At 39.4% G+C, this 24,861-nt stretch overlaps 1 protein-coding gene across 3 annotated transcripts; it reads left to right on the top strand.

Moving 5' to 3' along the window:
- Nucleotides 1-10: 10 nt before the first annotated feature.
- Tubd1 (tubulin delta 1) lies at nt 11-23,611 on the top strand. Of its 3 annotated transcripts, XM_078042350.1 has the most exons (10): nt 11-368; nt 1,259-1,475; nt 3,582-3,729; nt 4,510-4,726; nt 6,064-6,295; nt 10,208-10,372; nt 15,879-16,019; nt 19,593-19,776; nt 21,214-21,317; nt 21,556-23,611. In XM_078042350.1, exons 2-9 carry the CDS (start codon nt 1,304-1,306, stop codon nt 21,299-21,301), a joined length of 1,347 nt encoding a protein of 448 aa, XP_077898476.1. In that variant the 5' UTR covers nt 11-368; nt 1,259-1,303; the 3' UTR covers nt 21,302-21,317; nt 21,556-23,611. The 3 variants fall into 3 exon arrangements, with proteins under 3 accessions (XP_077898476.1, XP_077898477.1, XP_077898475.1); XM_078042349.1 differs by lacking the exon at nt 21,214-21,317 and having other exon boundaries at nt 12-368; XM_078042351.1 differs by lacking the exons at nt 10,208-10,372; nt 21,214-21,317.
- Nucleotides 23,612-24,861: the final 1,250 nt, after the last annotated feature.

Here is a 24,861-nt window from a genome sequence, read left to right as displayed (position 1 = left end):
GCGCATTGTCAGCCAAAGAATTTGATGGACAATGAGCATGCGTAACATATCTGAAGTTGATAAATTGAAATCGAACATGCGTAATTAACCTTTCTGAATAGAAACGGCGGGGAGTACAGCAAAATTCTTCGTTTAAGAAACATATGCTTTCGTTCTCTGTGGCTTTTTAGTTCCGGAAAGGAGCATGCGCATAGTGAGAGGGTTGATCCTCTGAACTCGACGGAAACCGCGGCGGAGTGGAGGGCTGTCAGTGAGTGGCGGTAGCCCGGAGCTCCGCCGGTGGGAAAAGAGTCTTGGCTTTGCCACTTACTAGTTTGGTGGCCTTGAGAAAGTCACACAACATTTCAGAGCACCAGTTTTTCTTATCGGTAAAATGAGAATAATATTACTTACTCTGGAGATTTGAAATTATGGGTACAAGAGCTGGCTCAGAACTCCTCCCTCCCAGCCCCCGCTCATTTCCAGTGTTGAATGGACTTGGTGTTAGTCTTTACCAAAATTGTCTTCATTAAAAATAATGAAGATATAGCTGGGCTCGATGTTGCACTCTCTAATCCAGCTATTGGGGAGGCGGAGGCAGAAGGATCAAAAATTTAAGACCGACCTTTGGCAATATATCGAAATTTCAAAAAATAAAAAGGGGTGGGGATGTAGCTAGGTGGTTAGAGAGCCCCTGTGTTCAATTTCTAAATGATCTTTACTATATCGTATGATCTTCTTTCTCCAAATTCCATTTTTGCTGTATTACTTGAGCTAAACACAAAGACTTTCTTTAAAGTGTTAATTATAGTTTCCAGGCCAGAAGGGTGTTGGTGGAAAGAGATTAAGTTTTTATTTTACCAGAGAAAATTAACGTTAATTGAACTACGATTGTTGAGCCAACTTCTAGTGTCCCTGTGTTGTGAAGTGTTTGTTACTAATTCCTTGAATTCGCATTTCTTCTGATTTGTTTGCTTTGTTTTATTTCAAATGCATACATAGGAAAAAAAGTGAGTACAAATCAGATTTTTGAAACCATTAAGCTGTGTGTGAATGCATTTGGGAACAGAAAATCCCAAATCCTAAAACTAAGTAGAGAAGAGAAGAACTTTCCTGAATGACTGGCTCTTTAGACAATAGACCTATTTTGTTTCACATATAATACCATATACATATAGGCATTTTTTAAAATTACTTTTTATTGATTTACAGTTAATGCACATGGCATCTCACTTTTTCTTATTAATAATGTAGTGATTCTGTGTTTTTTCTGTTACAGGATGCTCACTTTTTTTGAAGAAACAGGACTAGTTCATGGCTCAGCATGTCAATAGTAACAGTGCAGCTTGGTCAGTGTGGCAACCAGATTGGTTTTGAAGTGTTTGATACTTTATTTAGTGACTCACATGATTTCCAAGGACTCTGTTCTAAAAAAGAAAATGAGGCATATCAAGCATCTTGCCAAGAAAGATTCTTCAGGGAGGAAGAAAATGGAGGTATGTGTAGTCCATAGTCCTTTTCTTTACTCTGACTTAAATTGCTTAATTTAAGGTGTTTGTACCTGGTCCCTTTCAGTTTCACTAGGGAATAACTATGATTTTGGCCCTTTGTTTCTGTGTTAGCAACCTTTGTCTCTCCAGGACATCTTTCCTCCAGCAGGTAAGTATGCTTAGACTTTATGAATCTGAAACCACCCAAATGGATTGGAATGTAGTGCTGAGGTGAATAGTTTACCTAACATATGTGAGGCCTTGAGTTCAGTCCCCAACACCATAAAAAAATAAAAAATGAAACCAAACAAAACTTATCTCTTGACTATACCTTTCTTATTCCTTCTTATGTCTTAGCATTTCCAACCAAGATTTCCAAAGGAGAGTTATGCTTAACCAACTGCAATCCTGCGTCTGCCTCACAACACACTGAAGCTGCTCAAAGAAGAGTTTCCAATGACTTCCTCATTACTGTTTTACTTTTCCTTCTTTCTTTTTTAAATTTTTATTAATTTATTTATTTTGGTACTGGAGATTGAACCCAGGGCCTTGCATATTCTAGGCAAATACTCCACCACTGAGCTACATTCTATGAAAATCTTATTTTTGAGACAGGGTCTTGCTAAGTGGCTGACACTGGCCTCAACCTTGCAATCTTCCTGCATCAGCCTCCTGAGTAGCTGGAACTGACAGTCCTGTACCACCACCACACCCAGCTACATGATTTTCTTTTCTTCAATTAACTTCTCTACTGGATTTGATAACATTAACTACAAAACTGCCTTTTGAAATTCCTCCTTCTTAGTCTCTGAACTCTTCTTATGAAGTAGTTTTTTTTTTTTCCCGCAGAATCTCCTTTTCTCCCACAGGTATATTTCTGAGTGATTTCAGTCACTATAATGTGCTATATTTTTTATACCACTGACTCTCAAACCTCTACCCCAGCCTCTCTTTCCAGCTGTAGATTGATTAGTGGACATCTCCTGTTGCATCTCCCATGATAACCTCAAATGTAACATCTCCATACCCATGGCATTCATTATCTTGCCTTTAAAACTTATACTTACCAAAATCTGCTAATTTTGCCTCCCATATACCTCTGGAAGCTGTTCTGCTCTTCTCATCTCCACTGTCATTGACTTGGTTCTGGCTCTTTTCCTCTCTTGCCTAGAGTGTTTCAAGACACTCCTTCTAGGTTTCCTTGCCTAGAGTTTTGTTATCTATCTCATCTGTCCTCCACTTTGCTGTATTAAAAAAGACATCCAATTTTCCTCACCTGCTTGAAAATGCTAGGTGGTTTATCATTGTCTAAAAGATCAAATTCAAGCTTTGTAGCATTGCCTACAAGAATTTCCAAGATCTGATCCCTGTCTGCTTTCCATTCCTGTCCTTCACTTCTGCCCCCTCCTCCATCCTCTGCTTTAACAATTTTGAGCTGCCTCTTGCACCAGTGGTATTTTGTACCTCTGAATATGCTGCTCCTTTGGCATGGATTCATTGTGGGTCATATGGTGCACTCTGATTAAGTTGTTGTTGTGTTTCATCTCTCCCAGGAGTCCTTCTAGGATTGGTTTGATGTTGTCTACATCTCTGTATTCCCAGTACAGTAGATAGCACATTATAAGCATTCAACAGGTATTGCAGACCTGACCAAAGTGGCTTTTTTTGTGTGTATGTAGTACTGGGGATAGAACCCTGGGCCACACATTCTAGGCAAACACTCTATTACTGAACCATATCCTTGCCCTTTCATTTTTCTTATTTTGAAACAGAGTCTAGCTAAGTTGCTTGGTCTATCCTCAAACCTGCAATCCTGCCTCAACCCGATGAGTAGCTGGGGTTATAGGCAGGTGCCACCACACCCAACTAAAGTGACCATTTTATCCCACACTGATTCATCCTGCTTAGCAGAACTCTGGGCTTAATGTCTACATTTATCTGTTGCTGCAGTATTTCTGTGCATTATGACAAATCTTTCTTTTCCCAATCTCTGATTTTTTCCCCCCCCTCTGGACCTAAGACAGGAGATGTAACTCAATGACCTAGAAGTTTATGCTTTTAAGTTACCCAAATAAGACATATTTTTTCTGTTGATTTTTTTCCCCTGTCTAGTTCCAGTTGCCCGGGCTGTGCTTATTGACATGGAACCTAAGGTTATCAATCAAACTCTGACAAAGGCTTCTCAGTCTGGCCGATGGAAATACGGTCAGCATGCATGCTTCTGTCAAAAACAAGGTTCTGGAAACAACTGGGCATATGGGTAAGAATAATTCCTCATGATTTTTAGTTTGGTTACAGTTTTAGTTAATGGACCCTGTAGTTACAACTGCACAGTTAATATGTGGAGCACACAATCTTGAAATTGTTGTTTTAAAATTGAGAATTTGACTTCACTGAGAAGAAATTTTCATTCTCTCTGTGCCTCAGATACAAGTACGGATGAAACCAAAGATCTTTTATAGCAGGGTTTTCCATATCACTGACCTGCTGCAAACTAACTTGTCAATGCAATATCCTTATTTGGCAGGAATATTAGTTCTAGAGAACACTACAAGGCAGTAGTTCCAAACTTTACTGCAGTTTACATTAGAATTTCCTGGGGGTCTTGGGAAAATCCTGCTATCTAGGGCTCACTTCTAGAGATTATGGTTTCATTGGTTTTGGGTGAAGCTCAAGTATTGAGATGTTCAAAGCTCCCATAACTCCCAATGTGCAGCAGAGTTTGAGAACCATTGCTTTAGGCCTGTTGTTATATATATAAAATATTATGTTCTACCATAAACTACCTGGTAATTGAAAGCTCTACCTCAATGAATGGCCTATAAATGAGAACTTTCAGGATCCTGCAAATGCACTCTGCTAATAGTCATAATCACCTGTTAAATGTGTTTGACTAGTGTATTTTAGATTTTATCCGTCAGGGACCTGAACCTTTCATGAGAGTTACTTCACTTCAAAGCTTTGAAAAGACTTCTTTGTTCTGCATTGCATCTCTGTTTAAATTGAAAAGTGTTTGTTTTTGTTTCTTTTGCCATTGCAGTTACTCTGTACATGGACCTAGGCATGAAGAATCTATCATGAACCTAATCCAGAAGGAAGTGGAGAAATGTGACTCCTTGAGTGGTTTTTTCATCATAATGAGTATAGCTGGGGGCACAGGATCTGGGCTGGGAGCCTTCATTACACAGGATTTACAAGATCAGTACTCAAACTCTTTAAGAATGAATCAGATTATATGGCCCTATGGAACTGGTGAGGTATGAACATAATTAATGGAAAAGTTTATGTTTTCTATTCTTTGTAATTAAAATGAATGTGAGTAAAAGATGGCTCTCACCCTTTCTTTGAAAATGTTAAGGGACTGGGGTGGTGGCTCAGTGGTAGAGCACTTGCCTACCATGTGTGAGGCACTGGGTTCAATTCTCAGCACCACATATAAATAGATAAAAAATAAAGGTCCATTGAGAACGAAAAAATATTAAAAAAAAAAAAGAAAACATTAAGTTACAACATCATGAGTGATTACACAATACGGTACTTTTATGAACAATTCCTGTAACTTTGCTTAAACATTTCCATACAATTGAGTGTTTCTTATTTTTGTAACTTCCAAAGATGAAGACTGGGGATATAGCTTAGTTGTAGAGCATGTGCTTAGCATGCACAAGGCTCTGGGTTCAGTCCCAAGCACTGAATGAACAAAATTCCAAAGATGACTATGCTTCTTCTCTGAGAAACCCTTTTATGAGATAATCCCTCTGGCTATTGTATATAAAGCAGGGGCCTTGATCGCATGTTGGGGCCATTGCCAGCCTTCAAATATATATATATTTTTAATATCGGTGATTGAACTCAGGGGTACTTGACTACTGAACTATATCCCCAGCCCTTTTTTTGTATTTTACTAGAGATAGGGTCTCACTGAGTTGCTTAGCACCTCGCTAAATTGTTGAGGCTGGCTTTGAACTCGAGATCCTCCTGCCTCAGCCTCCCGAACTGCTGCATTTGTAGGCATGTGCCACCATGCCTAGCTCAAATAATTTCTTTCCATTGGGAGGAAATTTTCTATGCAGGCCAATTTCCTGTGATCAGCCTAGTAGTAAGATAAGTCATTATAGGAAATGATGTAGGAAGGAGGCATAATAGTAGTAGCTCATATTTGTCATGCCCTTACTGTGTACAAGGCATGATTCTAAGTGCTTTACTTGCATTATATTATATCATTAACCTTTAGAACTCTAGGATGCTAGTGTAATTATTTTATTTTTATTTTTTTTAAAACTAAATCTTTTTTTTTAAATACCTTTATTCTATTTATTCATTTGTATGTGGTGCTGAGGATTGAACCCAGGGCCTCATATATGCTAAGCAAGCACTCTACCGCTGAGCTATAGCCCCAGCCCCGATGCTAGTGTAATTATTATCCCCATTTTTCAAATGAGAAAACTGAGGCATACGGACATTACAAACTTACCCGAAGTCATGCAGCTAGAAAATCACAGAGCCAGGATGTGAACCTAGACTTGTTACCCTTTGAATCTCTGCTCTTAACTACTATTCTCTCCTGTCTTGTTTCTGAACTTTTCCTCCTCAGGTTATTGTTCAGAACTACAACTCCATTATGACTCTTTCTCACCTGTACCGATCTTCAGATGCCCTCCTTGTTCACGAGAACGATGCTGTCCATAAGATCTGTGCAAAGCTCATGAATATCAAGCAGATATCCTTTAGTGATATAAATCAAGTCCTTGCACATCAGCTGGGAAGTGTGTTTCAGCCTACTTATTCTGAAGAAGGCGCTTTTCACTACAGAAGAAACCCACTAGGTATTTATCCCTCTGTGTGCTATTTGTATGAAAGTCTCCTACTTTGTAACCCTCAAAGTTATTTTTTTACTGTCTCCTCTCCTCCACCTGAAGATACACTCAAATCTCCCTCATCTCAAAAACCTTCTCTCAGGCCTGCTTTTATCTCTGAACTGCTGTACTGAAATTCTCAAGAAGTTGCTAAATTTCTCAAGAGTGGTAGATACTATACACTAACTGAATCATTCAGGATCCTTTCTTCTTTTTCTTCTTTCTTTCTTTTTCTTTCTTTTTGTTATTGTTTTGGGAGGTGGTTCTGGGAATCAAACCCAGGGCCTTGTGCGTGCAAGACAAACACTCTATTCCTATTTATATTTTATTTTCAAGACATGATCTCACTATGTTACTGAGGCTGGCCTTGAACTTGTGATCCCCCTGCTGCATGGGCCTCCCGAGTAACTGGAATTACGGGCATGCACCACCTCACCTAGCTGTGTGTTCTTTATGTAGTCTGGATATAAGTCCCTTATCTAATATATTGATGTGCAAACATTTTCTTTCATTTTTGGGTTTCTAGATGATATATTTCCCTTTTTAATTTCTTGCCACTGGCCTTCTCTCTTTCTGTCTCTTGTACCACTGTAGCTGCCTATTCCCCCAATTCAGCAGACCTGTCTTAGCCTGAGTTTCTGGCAGCATTTTATACTTTTTTTTTTTTTTTTTAAAGAGTGAGAGAGGAGAGAGAGAGAGAGAGAATTTTTAATACTTATTTTTTAGTTCTCGGCGGACACAACATCTTTGTTGGTATGTGGTGCTAAGGATCGAACCCGGGCCGCACACATGCCAGGCGAGCGCGCTACCGCTTGAGCCACATCCCCAGCCCAGCATTTTATACTTGACAGCTCCTTCTTGACCTTCCTTCCTGCACCTGTCAGCTTGAGGACTTCGCTCTCCTCCTTCTTCTTCCTTCCTAATTACTCTTGTATTTTCTGACCATTTTTACATTTCCCACCATTCTTTCTTCTTCAGTTCTTCTTCAAGTGGTACCTTATCTATTCAGATCATCTAAATGTAATTGACTCTGTTATCTCTATTTCTTTTTTTTAAGAGAGAGAGAGAGAGAGAGAATTTTAATATTTATTTTTTAGTTTTCGATGGACACAGCATCTTTGTTTGTATGTGGTGCTGAGGATCGAACCCAGGCCGCATACATGCCAGGCGAGCCCTCTACCACTTGAGCCACATCCCCAGCCCTACCTCCATTTCTGATCTCTCCAAAAGTTGTATGTCCCAGTTTTCTTTCCTCTCTTTCTTTTCTTTATTTGAGCTGCAGATGAAACCCAGGGCCTCACACTGAGCTGTATTCTTGCCAGTCCCAGTTTTTTTACTTGCCTTCTGCTTCTTAAAATTTAGCATGTGTATTTACTTTTTTAAAATTTTCTTTTCCTTTTTTTGTTTTGAGACTTTCTTGTCCCATGTTGCTGAGGCTGACCTTGAACTCCTGGTCTTAAGTTTTCATCTTGCCTCAGCCTCCGGAGTAGCTGGGACCACAGGCATGGGCCACTGAGTCGCGCTAAAATCAGGATTTTTAAAAAACTTTTTTATTTGTTCTTTTTAGTTACACATGAAAGTAGACTGTACTTTGACATATTTTATACATAAATTATAAAATGAATTTTATATGAGATTAATTTTATTTATATATATAGAGAGAGAGCAAGAGAGAGAGAGAGAGAGAGAGTGTGTGTGTGTGTGTATGTGTGTATGTGTGTGTGTGTGTACATCTTCCCATTCTGGTTGTACATCATGTGGAATTACATTGATCATGTAAATATGACCAATTACATTGGTCATATATGAACATAGGAAAATAATGTCTATAAAGTGATAATTTTTGTTTAGTTTGTTTACCACTCTGTCTCAGTGCTTGAACAGTTTGTGGCGAATAGTAAACACTCAAGAAAATACTTGTTGGGTAGGGAGTATATGTATCTGAAGTTCATAAGTAGCGTGGACCTAAGTCATAAATTGGTGTTATGTTTGAGGATTAAGAACTCAAGGGGGTCCCAATCTGCCATGTGGTCTGATTTTCTTCAGTTGTGCTCTGACTGAGAATGTGAGGAGAGGGACTGATCCAAGACTGGGAGTTTGCCAGAAAGAAGAAGTCTGATGATTTGAGAAGGGAAGAGGTTGGTGGATTAGGCTCTCAGTGAGGTCCAAAAATGGGTAAGGTGACAGCAGTTGAACAAGAAAGCTGGAGAGGAGGACTGGGGATGTGGCTCAGTGCAGGAGTGATTGCTTTGTAAGTAGAAGGCTCTGGGCTTAATTCCCAGGACTGCCAAAGAAAACAAATCCATGTGTTATTTGGTGACGGTGTTACTTTTTTTTTTTAGTTGTAGATGGACATATTATCTTTATTTTTATTTATTTATTTAAATATTTATTTTTTAATTGTAATTAAACACAATACCTTTATTTTATTTCTTTTTACATGGTGCTGAGGATGGAACCCAGAGCCCCGCATGTGCTAGGCAAGCACTCTACCGCTGAGCCACAACTCCAGCTCTGTGTGTTACTTTTACCCTAGACTTTGACTCTAGGTGTCTTATAGAAAAGGATTCTTATGTTTAGAGAAAAGTCCACTAGTGTAACCCATTTTTGCAGCATTTTGTAGATGTTTGTGTCAAAAATTTTCTTTCACTAGGACATAGGACATGAGTATTCATTCAAAATGTCATAAAATTTACATTTTATATTATGGCAATACATTCTTCTCTCTCTGCTATAGGTATTTTCTATAAATAAATAAAACAACTGTCAATGTAAAACAAATTAGCCTTTCTCCTTAATTCAATTTCATTACAAATATAAGTTTGTAAAAATAGGCACATTTCTGTCTCAAGGAATTTATTAATTTTGTCTTCTTTCCAATTAGGGTTTCATGTTAGCAGGCATTTTCTTTCTCTTTTCTTTTCTTTCTTTTTTTTTTTTTTAATTTTTTTTAATTCCAGTGCTGGGGATCAAACTCCAGCAAACCTCTACTCCCCCACCCACCCACAGCCACTTACATTTGTTTCCTTCCTTTCTCTCCAAACAGTTGAGCACGGCTCTAACACTGAGCTACATCCCTAGCCTGCCTGATTTTGGGAGGTGGCAGGGATGGGAGATACTGGGGATTGAACTCAGGGGCACTTAACCACTGAGCCAGACCTCCAGTCCTATTTTGTATTTTATTTAGAGACAGGGTCTCACTCGGTTGCTTAGTAACTCGCTTTTGCTGAGGCTGGCTTTGAACTCACAATCCTCCTGCCTCAGCATCCTGAGCTGCTGGGATTACAGGCATGTGCCACTGCACCCTACACCTGCCTAATTTTGATTATCATTTAACCAGATAAATAGAAAAACTAGAGGGATGGGGTTGTGGCCCAGTGTTGGAGCGCTTGCCTAGCACATGTGAGGCACTGGGTTCAATCCTCAGCACCACATAAAAATAAGTAAATAAAAGTATCATGTTCATCTACAACTAAAATTTTTATTTTAATTTTAAATCTAGAAAATTTTCTAACAAAATATTTAGTGAACACAGAAAGACAAGAAAAGTATATTAGCCCTCATGCTTTCTTTGTTTTCCTGGGATCTAGCTAAATATTCATTCACATTTTTCAGTTATTTGGCTTCTGAATTCTTGTTTCCCTTTTGGCAAACTGTATTTTCTCACCTGTGCTAAAATGGATGCCAAAATGAACCAGAGATGTGGTCTGTATTAGATATTTTCTCTGAATTTTTATTATTTTAAAGTTTAACCAATTCTGGCCTTTGAGAAAGCATTTGACCCTGAAAAACAAATCATGATTGTATATAGGCCAATGTCAACAGTCTAGAATTTAAAAAAATTTACTTCAAATCTTTTTTTTTTTAATTTTTTCTTTATAGGAGACTTAATGGAGGATTTAGTTCCCCATCCTGAATTCAAGATGCTGGGTATTCGTAACATTCCTCAAATGTCTGAGAATTCACTGGCATATAGCACGTTTACTTGGACTGGCCTCCTCAAACATTTGAGACAGATGCTCATTTCTAATGCGAAAATGGAAGAAGGTAAAGGGTTTTTTAAAATACACAGTACACAAGCTAAGAAAAGTGCCTGTCCTAGAGCTCTGAGTATAAACTGGGCTGGGCCAGTTGATATAAACATTCCTTCATCTTGCCAGGAAGGCTACTGCAGAAACTCACCAGGACATCACAGGAAGGCTGCTGCTGCTTTTTCATTTCTTTCCCATCTCCCAGCTCTGTCCTCCTGTGCTGGGGACTAACCCCAAGGCGTGGTGCATACTAGGCATGTGCTCTCCACTAAGCTCCATACCCAGACCCACATGAAGTCTTCTTTTTCTTCTTTTTTTGAGACAGGGTCTCGCTAAGTTGCAGAAACTGGCATGAGCCACCAAGGCCTACAAGAAAACTTAATTATTTCACCGTTTTGACATTACCAAAGAACATTCTGGATGAGTGCCATATGTTTTTTCAAATTTTTATTTTCTTTTTTTTTTTTTTTTTTAAAGAGAGAGTGAGAGAGGAGAGAGAGAGATAGAGAGAGAGAATTTTTAATATTTATTTTTTTTAGTTCTCGGCGGACACAACATCTTTGTTGGTATGTGGTGCTGAGGATCGAACCCGGGCCGCACGCATGCCAGGCGAGCGCGCTACCGCTTGAGCCACATCCCCAGCCCTATTTTCTTTTAATTAAAGCAATATATGAATATAGTTTTTTTTAACTATTTTTTAGTTGTAGACAGACAGAATACCTTTATTTTATTTATTTATTTATTTTTATGTGGTGCTGAGGATTGAACCCAGGGTCTCACATGTGGCAGGCAAGTAGAGTGTTCTACCACTGAACAACAGCCTCAGCCCTGAATATAGTTTTCAAATCAAGTAGTTAAAACTCATTTAAAGACTAGAAGGTAGTTTAGTGGTAGAGTGCATGCTTTGTATACATGCACACACGCACAAGGTCCTGGATACCCCAATACCACAAACAAACAAAAAAGTCATTTTTTAAGAGTTTGTGCACTTAAGCTGGGTGCACTGGCACATGCATGTAACCCCAGTGGTTCAGGAAGCTGAGGCAGGAGGATTGTAAAGTTCAAGGCCAGCCTCCACAATTTAGTGAGACCCTGTCACAAAATAAAAAATAAAAACGGGGGGCTGGGGATGTGGCTCAAGCGGTAGCACGCTCGCCTGGCATGCATGCGGCCCGGGTTCAATCCTCAGCACCACATACAAACAAAGATGTTGTGTCCGCCGAAAACTAAAAAAAAATAAATATTAAAAAAAATAAAATAAAAAGGGCTGGGGACATAGCTCAGTGGTTAAAGTGCCCCTGGTGCAAATTCTAACACCATGAAAAATAAACAAACAAACAAAAAAATCACAACTAAACATATACCTACAGGTATACATTGCAGTGTATGTAAATTACATATCAATTTTTTAAAGTGAAGTAATTTTTCAGTATGAATTTATAATATCAAGAACAGTAGTCTCCTGTCCTACGACTGCTCCTTGCTCAGATGAAACTACTTTGTCTTTAGCTGTTTCTTCTGAAATCTGCTCCCAGATTTTTTAAATATCTTGCTTCTACCCTTTTTTGTCTTATTTTCTTGTTTTAGATATTCACCATTGTCTTCCTAAAATTTCATGTAGAATTTATTTTTTCCTTTTAGAGTTGTTAATAATTTTATTTATTTGGTCAGTATTCACTGTACCTATCACCGATCTGACAATTTTTCTTAAAAATGATTCCCTTCTTGGGCTGGGGCTAAGTGGGAGAGCACTTGCCAGGCAGTGGGTTTGATCTCCAGCACCACATTTTAAAAAAAGGGTAAATAAACAAAATAAAGGTATTGTGTCCATCTACAAAAAAATGAATCCTTCTCAACGTGTTTAAGCCCTCAGGGAACAGTTTACTTTCACTATCTGCTTGGGGATGTGTCTCTGGAAAGCCCTCCTCCTCCTCTTTCAGTTGGGATTGGTTGCTCTACAGGCTTGATAAGCAGCCAGCAGGTGTCTCCATTTGTCTCATACTATATTATAGCCCCAGCTTATTGGATTTCAGATCCTCCTCTTTCTTGGTTTATTCCCTCATGTTGGTAGACCATACCCTCTAGGAGCTTCCTAAAAAAGAGTACTGGGAAGGTAAAGAATTTGAGGCTATAAATGTCATTATTCAGCCTTCCACTTGACCAGGCATAGGCTCTAAGGTTATGAATCATTTTCACTCAGTATTTTGGAGACAAAGGGGTTTTTGTTTGTTTGTTTTTGGTACTGGGGATGAACTCAGGGGTGCTTTGCCACTGAGCTACATATCCAGCACTTTTAGTTTTTTATTTTGAGACAGGTTCTCCCTAAATTCCTGAGGGCCTCACTTAGTTGCTGAGGATGGCCTCAAATTTGTAATCCTCCTGCTTCAGCCTCCTGAGTTACTGAGATTACAGGCCTGCACTACCACATCCAACTTAATCCTTTTTTTTTTTTTCTGTACTAGGATTGAACCTAGGAACACTTAACCACTGAGCCACATCCCCAGACCCCCCTGCTTTTTTTTTTTTTTTTGGTATTTTATTTAGAGATAGGGTCTCACTGAGTTGCTTAGGGCCTTGCTAAATTGCTAAGGCTGGCTTTGAACTCACAGTCTTCCTGTCTCAGCCTCTGGAGCTGTTGGGATTACAGGCGTGCACCATGGCACCCAGCTTCAAGTCAATTTTGATACACCAAGAGAGGTACTATATGAACAAGACTAATGAATGCAATCAATAATCTGTATAGTACTCCCAGCAGCCCAGGAGGCTGAGGAAGCAGGATCACAAGGTCAAAGCTATCCTTAGCAACTTAGCAAGGCCCTAAGCAACTCAGTGAGACTCCGTCTCTAAATAAAATACAAAAAAAAGGGGGGGTCTTGGGCGGTCTGGGGTTGTGGCTCAGTGGTAGAGTGCCTGCCTAGCATGTGTGAGGCACTGGTTTCGATTCTCAGCACTGCATATAAATAAATGAATAAGATAAAGGTTCATCAACAACTGAAAATATAATTTTTTTAAAAAAAATGTATGGGCATGTGGCTCAATGGTTAAGCGCCCTAGGTTCATCTGTGTAGTACTGTACATAGTGGCACATGATTGTCATCTCAGAACCTTGGGAGGCTTAGGCAAGTAGATCCCAAGTTTGAATCTAGCCTTAGCAATTTAGAGAGACCCTTTTTTAAAATAAAAAATAGGAAGTAGTGGGAGCTGGCTCAGTGGTAAAGTGTGCCTGAGTTGAATCCCCAGTACCTGGAGAAGAAGAAACCCGGAATCTGTGCAGTGAGAAGTTGTAGTGGTGCTCACCTGTAATCCCAGCTGTTCAGGAGGTTGAGGCAAAAGGATGGTAAGTTCAAGGCCAAGCTCAGCAACTCAGCAAAGCCCTGTCTCAAAATTTTTTAAAAATTTAAAAGAGTAAAAAAGAACTGGGATGTAACTTTGTGAAAGAAGTATTAAAAAAAATAGAAAAAGAAAAAATCCCTGTCCTCAACAGTCCTGCATTCTTCTGAGATGGATGAAGGACCTATACCGAGAAATTTCAGAATGTCTGGGACAGAGAGAACCTTCTAAAGGCTTCTAGAGAGCATAAGACAGGATTAGAAATCAGAATAATATGGGAGGGCCTGGGCTGTAGCTCAGTGATAGAGCATGTGCTTAGCTGTGCATGAGGTCCTAGGTGTGAACCACGAAACCTGGCTGCCAGTCTCTTCAATACTGGTTCAGAAGAGCTTCCCCTTAGAGACCTCGTTTTTGGTAAAGTTCACAGCATGGCTGTGCCCGGAGTCACTGAGGCTAGGGCCTCTGCTTTAAGCTTTTCAGAGCAGAAACCTAGGATAGAGGAAGGTACTCCTTCTGCTGCAAGAAGTAGGAAGGAGCAAGGACTATTACTGCTTCTCATATAGATTTTTAACTAATCCTCTTGTTGGTCCACTTTTAGAAATGCCTAGCCTGCTTCTAGGACCCCAACAGTGCATGGGCAGAAGTTCTGGCTTTCCTAGTTGCTTACATTCAGTAGCCAGTGGTTCATCTGCTGACCCTGCTTCCAAAATCTTGTTGATGTTATCTTCTCTCTTCTTATTCTTTTTTTTCCCCTCTTATTTATGCATTTAAAGAAAGTCCCTATTGGGTCAGGGATGTTGCTTAGTGGTAGAGCACATGCCTATCATGTGGGAGGCCCTGTGTTTGATCTCTAGCACTGAAAACAAACAAACAAAAAATATATATATATATTCCATTTTGTGGAATTTGAAAAGAGAAGGGCAGTAAACTGGTATATGTTCAGTATTTCCTGTTTAACTAGAAATCACTATGTATTTTTTAGTAGCATGTATTATATTGCAAAGTAAGATAACAGGTTTAAATATTATGAAAGTGGATTTTCTCTACATTTGCTTGTATTAGCATATAGATTTTTAGATTATAGTGCCAGAGGTTTGAAGATAAATAAAAAGTCCACATCTTAAAGTAGCACTTCCCGAAGTTTTTGGCCACAATACTTGTTTTTCTAGCAATACCTGTTAGTATCTCAAGGAACACAATGTTCCTTAGGGTAGTTTGAGACATTCTGCTCCAAGCTGTCTTAAGTCAATAAACCACAGTTTGCTTAGTCATTTTCCCATGTGGGACTTCAGGGTGTCAACAGTTTTTCACAATTATAGATAGAGTTTGAACATATAAATGTGTTTTTTGTTATTGTTTTGTGGTTGTGGGATTGAACCCAAGGCCTCACACATGCTAAGTAAGTACTCTACTACTGAGCTACACTCCTGGCCCCTGAATCTTTTCTTTTTTTAAATATATAAATATGTATATGAATAAATATATTTATGGTACAGGTCAGGTTGTAGGATCTAGTTTTATAACTGTTCCTATGTTATCAGATTCCTCTAAAGATTGGCCTTTTTTTTTTTTTTTTTTTTAATTGCTACTGGGGATTGGACCTAAGACCCAGGGACACTTTAGCACAGAGCTATATCTCCAGCCCTTTTTACTTTCTGTTTTGAGACTGGCATCTCATAAGTTACTGAGGGTCGCGCTAAGTGGCTAAGGCTGGCCTCCAACTTTTGATCCTCCTGCCTCAGCCTCAGAGGTCTCTGGAATTACAGGCATATACCACCATGCCTAGTTTTCAATGATGAATATTTCAGCCTTTTTTTTTAGGACTCAGCAGTTTGAATAATTCAACCAGATGAGAATTTTTAAATTCTAAAGGAAAAACACAAAGCTAGGCTTCTGTGGCACATGTCTGGAATTCTAGCAGCTCAGGAGACTGAGACAGGAGGATTGCAAGTTCAAAGTCAGCCTCAGCAAAAGCAAGGGACTAAGCAACTCAGTGAGATCCTGTCTCTAAATAAAATACAAAACAGGGTTGGGGAGGTGGCTCAGTGATTAAGTTTCCCTGAGTTAAATTTCAGGTACCAAAAAAAAAAAAAAAAAGAAAAGAAAGAAAGAAAAATCAACTTTTACATAGCTAATAAAAATTTATGTAAAATATATATATCACAAGACATTCTTTCCCCTTCTTTTGGTAGGGATTGATTGGCAGGTACGACCTCCCATATCCAGACTTCCAGCTATTGGGAAAATGAGTCTCAAGAAGGAGCTGCATTTTAACACTTCCATTGCTAATTTGGTCATCCTTCGTGGGAAAGAGGTACAAAATGCAGATCTCGGTAAGCAGAAGTTAAGGTGAAAATTAAGGTGTACAATTCACATCCTGCAAGTGGTTGAAAAAGAAGTCTCACTGGATATGCATGCTTGTAATCCCAGCAACTCAGGAAGCTGAGGCAGGAGGATTCCAAGTTGGAGGCCAGCATCACTGTCTCAAAAAATAAAAAGTTGGGGATGTGAATCAGTGGTAGAGCACCCCAGGTACCAAAAAGAAAAAAACCCAATCCCTCTTGTATATTTATTCTTAGAGAAAGAAACATACGATAAAAACTATGGAAAAACAATGGAGGGAAAAAATAATAAAAATATGAAAACAATCTCCAATAAAAATATGGAGGGCTGGGGTTGTATTTCAGTGGTTGAGTGCTTGCCTCACATGTGTGAGGCACTGGGTTCGATCCTCAGCACTAAATAACAAAAATAAATAAATAAAACAAAGATATTGTATCCATCTACAACTAAAAAAAAAAGTTGAAAAAAATATGGAAAAAGAAAAGAAAGTAATAACTGTGTTTTAACATCAAACTGGAACTGTTGTAACAGTTTGTATATTACTGGACACCAAAATAGAAGTGGTTAAAACAAGATAAAAGTTTAATTCTTTTCTTCCAAACACCTGGTTGTTCTGCCGTCCTTCCCTTGGGGCTCCACATGCATAGTCATGACACCTGCCAGAGCTTTGGCCATCAGATAACATAGGAATGGGCTGGCAGAGTAACTCAGTGCCAGAGTGCTTGCCCAGCATGCACGAAGACCTGGATTCAATCCCCAGCACCATACACACACAAAATCACATAGAAATGAGCAAAAAAAGACATTCCTCCCCACTCTGAAAGTTGCACATCACCCTTCCATTTCTGTTTCATTGTCTGGGATTGAGTCATGTGCCACACCTAACTGTAAAGGTGGCTATGAGAAGAGTTAAAATTTGGGGGTCTCCAGCAATTCAGGAGGCTGAGGCAGGAGGATTGCAAGTTTGAGACTAGACTCTACAATTTAGCAAGGCCCTAAGTAATTTAGTGAGACCCTGTTTGAAATTTTTTAAAAAAGGACTAGGGATGTGGCTCAGTGGTTAAATGCCCCTGGGTTCAGTCCCTAGTAGAAAAAAAAAAGAGAGAGAGGGAGGGAGGGAGGGAGGGAGGAGAAGGAGAGAGGAAGTCAGGAAAAAGAAAAGAAAGAAAAATAAATTGAGAGATTGAAGGACTGGGGGTGTACCTCTGTGGTTTAAGTATCTGCCTAGCATGTATAGGCACTGGGTTCAGCCTGAGCACTGGGAAAAAAACTGAGAGTCCTGCTACTAGGGAAGAAGGGGAAAATAGGAATCATTGGACAATCAATGATCTCTTTTTTTTTTTTTTTTAAGAGAGAGGAGAGAGAGAGAGAGAGAGAGAGAGAGAATTTTTAATATTTATTTATTTTTTAGTTCTCGGCGGACACAACATCTTTGTTGGTATGTGGTGCTGAGGATCGAACCCGGGCCGCACGCATGCCAGGCGAGCACGCTACCGCTTGAGCCACATCCCCAGCCCAATCAATGATCTCTATGACAAACTTTCTTTCCCCCAATACTGGGGATTGAACCCACGGGCACTTTACCACTGAGCTACATCCCCAGCCCTTTTATTTTGAGACAGGGTCTCGCTAAGTTGCTGAACTTGAACTTGTGATCCTCCTGCCTTGGCCTCCTGAATCACTGGGATTATAAATGCATGCCACTGCCCAGCAAGGGTTTGACTAGCTCTTTGTTGCAGTTTTTTCTAGAAATTGAAAGAGCAGTACTCTTATTAGATTTTATCTGTGACTCATTTCTAGATTTATTTTATCCTTATAATAAAAACTGCAGCAGTGTCAACCTGCTATTTCTTATTACATACAAAAAAAAAAAAAAAAAACCTGCAAGCTGGGTGTGATGGTGCATGCCTGTAGTCCCATGAGGCTGAGATAAGATGATCACAGGCTCCCAGTGAGCCTCAGCAATTTAGCAAGACCCTGTCTCAATATAAAAATAAGAAGGCCTAAAGATGTTGTTCAGTGGTAAGGTGCCCCTGCGTTCAATTCCCAGTACTGCAAAAAAAGAAGAAAGAAAGGGAAGAAAACAATTTGTCCTTGTAATATTTGCTTTTTTTTTTTTTTTTCTTTTTTGGTACCAATGATTGAACCACTTAAGTGGTTATCCACTTAACCACTGAGCCACAGCCACGGCTCTTTTTATTTTTTTGAGCCAGGGTCTCACTAAATTGCTTAGGTCTTTTCTAACTTGCAATCCTTCTGCCTCAGCATCCTGAGCTGCTGGGATCACAGGTGTGTGCCACCACACCCAGCTAATATTTGCCACTTAAACAAAGAACTCATAATTTATAAAGGATCATTTCAAGTCAGTTGGATGATATACCCACTTCATAGTCTGGGTTTTTTTGGTACCCAGGGGCACTTGACCACAGAGCCACATCCATAGCCTTTTTCTACATTTTATTTAGAGACAGGGTCTCACTGGGTTGCTTAGTTCCTAGCTGTTGATGAGGCTGGCTTTGATTGTGAGCCTCTGCCTCAGCCTCCCAAACTGCTGGGATTACAGGCGTGCACCACTATAACCCGCAATAGTTTTCATTTTAGATTTAAAAAAAAAATTTTTAAACTATGCTTAAAATAATTTGATTTCTAAAAATTTAGCCATAGCAAATGACACAAATGCACAAGAGATGTTCAGTGTAACATTTTTTACAAAATGGGAATATTATAAATGGCCAATACTAGGAAATTTCTAAAATTTTGGCATGTTCATCTAAGAAGCCTTTAAACATAAGTGATCCTTGATATGCAAACAAATTCTCAACACATCAATGAAGAAAATACAGAATATGGATGAACCTGTGTATAAAACTGAGCACAAAGGGGGGTCCACAAAAGGTTCATAGCCATTATCTCTGAGTGGGGACATTTCAGCTGTCCTGGTGAATTTCTTCTTCTTTTTTTTTTTGTAGTGCTGGGGATTGAACCCAGGGCCTTGTGCATGTGAGATAAGCACTCTACCAACTGAGCTATATCCCTAACTCTGTCCTGGTGATTTTTAAATTTTTTTTTAATATTTATTTTTTAGTTTGGGGCAGACACAACATCTTTGTTGGTATGTGGTGCTGAGGATCGAACCCGGGCCGCACGCATGCCAGGCGAGCGCGCTACCGCTTGAGCCACATCCCCAGCTCCTAAATTTTCTTTTTAATACTTTTCTGAATGGTGTGAATTATTACTACTTATTTTTGGAACAATGAATGTAGATCATTTATCCAAAAGCCATATAAAGCTACATTTATGAGGCAAAGTGGGGCTGGGGTATTAGCCCTATTAGTGGTAGAACACTTGCCTAGCATGTGCCAGGCCCCAGTTTAAATCCCTAGCACTGCAAAAAATGAATAAATAACCTCACCCCCCAGCAAATAATAGAGTAAAAAATCAATAAACAAAAGGAAATTTCTGATGAAATGGATGAGAAAATGTTTATTCGTTTATTTTTACAATTAATAATCTAGGCTGTAAAAAATAGCTCATGTTATTTATTTATTTTTTTTTTACTCTAGAGGGATTTAAAGATCCAGCTCTCTACACTTCCTGGTTACAGCCTGACATTGCCTTCAATGTGTGGAAAACCCAGAGAGCCTTTAACAGATATGAGAAGTCTGCAGCGCTCGTCAGCAATAGCCAGTTCTTAGTAAAGCCTCTTGATATGATTGTGGGCAAAGCGTGGAATATGTTTGCTTCAAAGTAAGTAAGAAAGAAATCTACAGACCTTCTCACCTTAGGCACATAACAGTGTTAGACCATGATCCATGAAGGATCTGGAATAAACCCAGATGCTACTTTATGGGTGGGAAGCCCTGGGCATGTAACTTCTGTGGCTCATCTGCACCGTGGGTTTTAACTGAGAAACTCTGGTGAGGACTAAATGAGATAGTCATGTAAAACACCTGGAACACTGTCCCACTAGTAGATGCTCAATAATTGCTCTACACTATTATCATTATATTGATATTGTTATTGTTGACTAAATGGGTACTTTCTAAGCCAAATGAAATTAGAGTAGAAATGAAATTAAAGTAGAAATTCCACCATAAGGCAGGGACGATAAGATAGTTTTTAAATATAAGACCCTTGGGAGAGTAGCCGGGTGCAGTGCCACACACCTATAATCCCAGTGGCTTGGGAGGCTGAGGCAGGAGGATCATTAGTTCAAAGCCAGCCTCAGCAATGGTGAGGTCTAAGAAACTCAGTGAGACCCTGTCTCTAAATAAAATACAAAAAAAAAAAAGGGCTGGAGATGTGGCTCAGTGATCGAGTGCCCCAGAGTTCAATCCCTGGTACCCCATCCGCACCCCCTGCCCCCCAAAAAAGATACTCATGAGAGTAAAAGAGATTCAGATTTTCCTCAATAATGTATATGGGAAGTTCAACTCTGCTTGACACTAAAGAATGTTCTAGCAGGTTCTTGACCTCTACCAATTGACAATTACTGTCAAAGTAAAATTCCTCAAATGACTGAACATATTCATATTCATGAGTTAGAAGTGGTCTATTTATTGTTTGTATATTGTTTGATTTCGTTTGCCTTATTAGCTAGGATTAGCTAGGATTGATTAGCCAGGATTCCCAAGGGCCTGGTCATCCTGCACGTGGCCATTCCATAAGCCCTCACTCTTCTGATGTGAACGTCCTGTCCTCTTCTGGCCTCATTTTTCATTGACTATTAATTAGAGGCAGCAGCCAGTATTATGTCAACTAATGTCTGCCCTTGATAGTCTTTTTCTGGACATGACTCTATCTTAGAATATTGAGGTGGGGGAGAGACTGAGAAGACACCCTAGTATAAGTTCAAATTAAATGTTCTCTTAAAAGCACTTTGGGAGGCTTCACTACAGTCCTAAAATCGGATTGATGTGTTTCTAACTTCAAGCCTTAGATGAAATTTCTCAGACACTTTTTAGAGTTCATACTGAACCTAGTCAGTCGTCTCCCATAGAGTGTGCTGGGTAGATGTCCAAACCTGAATATGCTACTTTTTCTTCTTTTTCCTTTGTGCCTCTCTCTCTCCCTCCCTGTCTTTCTCTTCTTTCTCTCTCTCTCCCTGCTCCCCTCTTTGTACTGGGGATAAACTCAGGGGTGGTTAATCACTGAGTTACATTCCCAGCCCTTTTTATTTTTCAGTTTGAGACAGAGGCTCACCAAGTTGATGAGGGCCTCCCTAAATTGCTGTGGTTGGCCTTTGGCCTTAACTTTGCCGTCCTGCTTCTGAGCAGCTGGGAGTACAGGTGTGTGTCAGGGCACCCAGCCCTTGTGTGCCTCTTCTTCTCATTCTGTTGGACGGTAAAAGGTCAGAAACAAGTTGGAAGTTCACAAATCTTTGGAGTGAATAATCAAATATAAGATTTCTAAGAGATTCTGTGATTTTTGAATATTCATGAGGTAGAAGTGGTCTATTTATTGTTTGTATATTATTTGATTTCATTTGCCTGAAGTTTTTTATTTGTCAACTTCTTTTTTCACTAGAGCCTACGTTCATCAGTATACAAAGTTTGGAATCGAAGAAGAGGACTTTTTGGACAGTTTCACATTGTTAGAACAAGTTGTTTCGAGTTACTCTAACATCTGATTTTGAAAACCTTAGGAATGTTTGGACTGAAATATTTTGAGTACTACTGTTTTTAAAGTTTGATCTATTAAACTAACAAGATAAAATGCTGATTCCATTCACATGTCATACCCACAGAAATGAAGAAAAACAATTTTTTTGGTAATAGGGATTGAACCTAGGGTGTTCTACCACTGAACTATATCCCCAGACCTTTTTCTTTCTTTTTTTGAACCTGTGGATTTAACCCAGGGGTACTTAACCACTGAGCTATATCCTCAGCTTTTTTTATATTTTATTTTGAGACAAGTTGCTTAGGGCCTCACTAAGTTGCCCAGAGCTATCCTTGAACTTGGAATCTTCCTGCCTCAGCCTCTGGAGTTGCTGGGATTACGGGAGTGCATCATCATACCACAGAAATTTTTTAAATGGGGAATAACAAGTTCTCAATGAAATCATCTACTTAGTAATTCAAGTTCTCTATAGAGAACTTTTGTTTTGTTGAGACAGAGTCTTGCCATGTTGCCCACGCTGCTCTATGAGGCTGAACTACTAGGCCCATGGCATCCTGCTGCCTCAGCCTCCCAAGCAGCTAGGACTGCAGGCACATGCCATTGTGCCCAATTTAAAAGAACTTTGGAAACACTCTGCTGAGATGTTGGAACTCTAAAAGTATCTATGAAAAAGGAATATTCTATTGTCCTTCTTTACTCCAAAAAAGATTCAATAAACATGAGCTAAACATTTACAGCACAATTGTAAACTATTTACAGTTCTGAGCCAGGTATAGTGGTGCATGCCTGTAATCCCAGTGACTTGGGAGGGTGAGACAAGAAGATTGTAAGTTTGAGGCCAGCCTTGGCAATTTAGGAAGACCCTCAGCAACTTAGTGATACCTTTAGTGATACCCTGTCTCAAAATAAAAAATAAAAAGGACTGGGGATAACTGGGTGCAATGGCACACACTTATAATCCCAGTGACTAGGGAGGCTGAGGCAGGAAGATCACAAGTTCAAAGCCAGCCTTAGCAATTTAGAGCTGGGGATGTGGCTCAGAGGGTAAGCACCCCTGGGTTCAATCCCCAGTAGCAAAAAAAAAAAAAAAAAGCAATTCTGTACTTACATTCATCTTTGAAATTAACGCTTTGAACCACAAGAGGGAGATGTTGTCATATTCTATAGTGTGATCATCTATTTTGAATATTTCATAACAGACTAAGATTTTTTTCTACTTTAAGTAGCTATTTAAAAATAAATAGGCCAGGCTTGATGGTGCATACTTGTAATCCCAGCAACTCTCGAGGCTGAGGCAGAAGGATCACAAATTGGAGGCGAGTCTCAGCAATTTAGAGAGACCTTGTCTCAAAAAGTAAAAAGGGTTGGGGATGTAGCTCAGTGGTAAAGTGGGCTTGTGTTAAATCCCCTGAGCCAAAGATAAATAAATTAATTTAAAAAGTAAAAATAAATATCAGGATGAGTGGAGTGTGGTGGTGCAGGCCTGTAGTCCCAGTGCTCTGGAGGCTGAGGCAGAAGGAGCACTTGAGCCCATGACTTTAGACTAGCCTGGGCAACATAGTGAAATTCTGTCTCAAACTCCCAAATTTTGCAGGCATGGTGGTGCACGCCTCTAATCCCAGCAGTTTGGGAGGTTGATAGGAGGACTGAAGGTTCAAAGCCAGCCTCAACAATCTAGCAAGACCCTGAGCAACTTAGTGAGACCCTGTCTCAAAATAAAAAATATAAAAAAGGGCTGGGGATATGGCTTAGTGGTTAAGAACCCTTGGGTTCAATCCCTTGTACAATAAAATAAAATAAAAAAGTTAGGGTTAGGGATGTAGCTTGGTTGTAAAGCACTTGCCCAATGTGCATGAGTCCCTAGGTTCAATCTGTACCAAAATAAATAAACAAATGCCAAGGTTTTGGCAATAAATGTGTATCATGCTTGAATACAAAAAAATAAACAATTGAATGTGTACTTTTCTTTTTCATACAGGGGTTTGAACTTTACCAATGAGTTACACCCCAACCTTATTTATTTATTTATTTTTTTGAGACAGGGTCCAGGGTGACCTCGAACTTGCAGTCCTCCTGTGTCAACCACTACATCTAGCTTGTTTGCTTTTCTTAAACTTTCTGGAAATGAGAACATTGGGTCAGATTCTTATTTGCTTTTCTTTTTGTGGTCCTGGGGGTTGAATCCAGGGTCTGGTGCATTTTATGCTTTCTAGTCAAAGGAGTTAGCACTTACACCCCAATTTTTCACTAAATTGAGAATTATCACCAAGGCAATATAGTACTTGCTGAATGTAACACCAACAGTTTTGGGTTTCACTCAGGAGAACAAAATTCACTTGGAAATTGGCAATTTGAGTTTGAGGGGGGATTGTGTATTTTGAAAAAAACACATCACATGCAATGATTAACCAATGTAAAATGGGGAAGCCACAGGGACATGTGCCCTTTCTGCCAAATCGACAAGTAGTGACTTTTATTTTTATATGGAAAAATGACAGTTCACAGCTTCACTGGTTTCTTCCCTTTCTTTCCATGTGGAAATGATTACCTTTTCACTGTTTTTCTTATCAACTGTTGCTATGGTTTAAAATACTGGACTATATCTTAGTTCTAAAGAATGTAAAAAGTGGTCTGCTCCCTACTGAAAGGCACACCCACTGCTGAATTTTGCTAACCCAAGTATATTTGAAAAATAATTAGATCACAATTGTTACAAAACAAAGTTATAACAATTGCTTCGCAATGAGGAGATCCAGAGACTTAAAACAATTGCCCACATGAGACAAGCTTTAATGAAGATGTGTAACTAAATGATCTCACAAGGGGTTAAGCCGATTCTGAGAAATCTTACGAGACATTAAGCATAAAGTCTTAGGTTGGAATCACTTGATATTTGAGCAAGGAATTTATGAGGCAGGAATGGGGCAAGTATATTTCTAACTTGGCAATTCATGGAAGCATTAGTAGATGAATATTAGTAGTAAACTCCAGCCCATTGTGGTGGTGCATACCTATAATCCCAGCAACTCAGGAGGCTGAGGCAGGAGGATCACAAGTTTGAGGTCAGCCTCAACAACTTAGGGAGATCCTATCTATCTCAAAATAAAATGAAAAATAAAAAGACGGCTGGGGATACTGCTTTATGGTAGAGGGCTTTGCATAGCACGTGTGATTGAACCTGAATTCAATCCACAGTATCACACACAAAAA

This window comes from Ictidomys tridecemlineatus, chromosome 3 (assembly GCF_052094955.1).
Source record: "Ictidomys tridecemlineatus isolate mIctTri1 chromosome 3, mIctTri1.hap1, whole genome shotgun sequence".
Taxonomy (NCBI): Eukaryota; Metazoa; Chordata; class Mammalia; order Rodentia; family Sciuridae; genus Ictidomys; species Ictidomys tridecemlineatus.
This window is presented reverse-complemented; position numbering and strand designations above follow the sequence as displayed.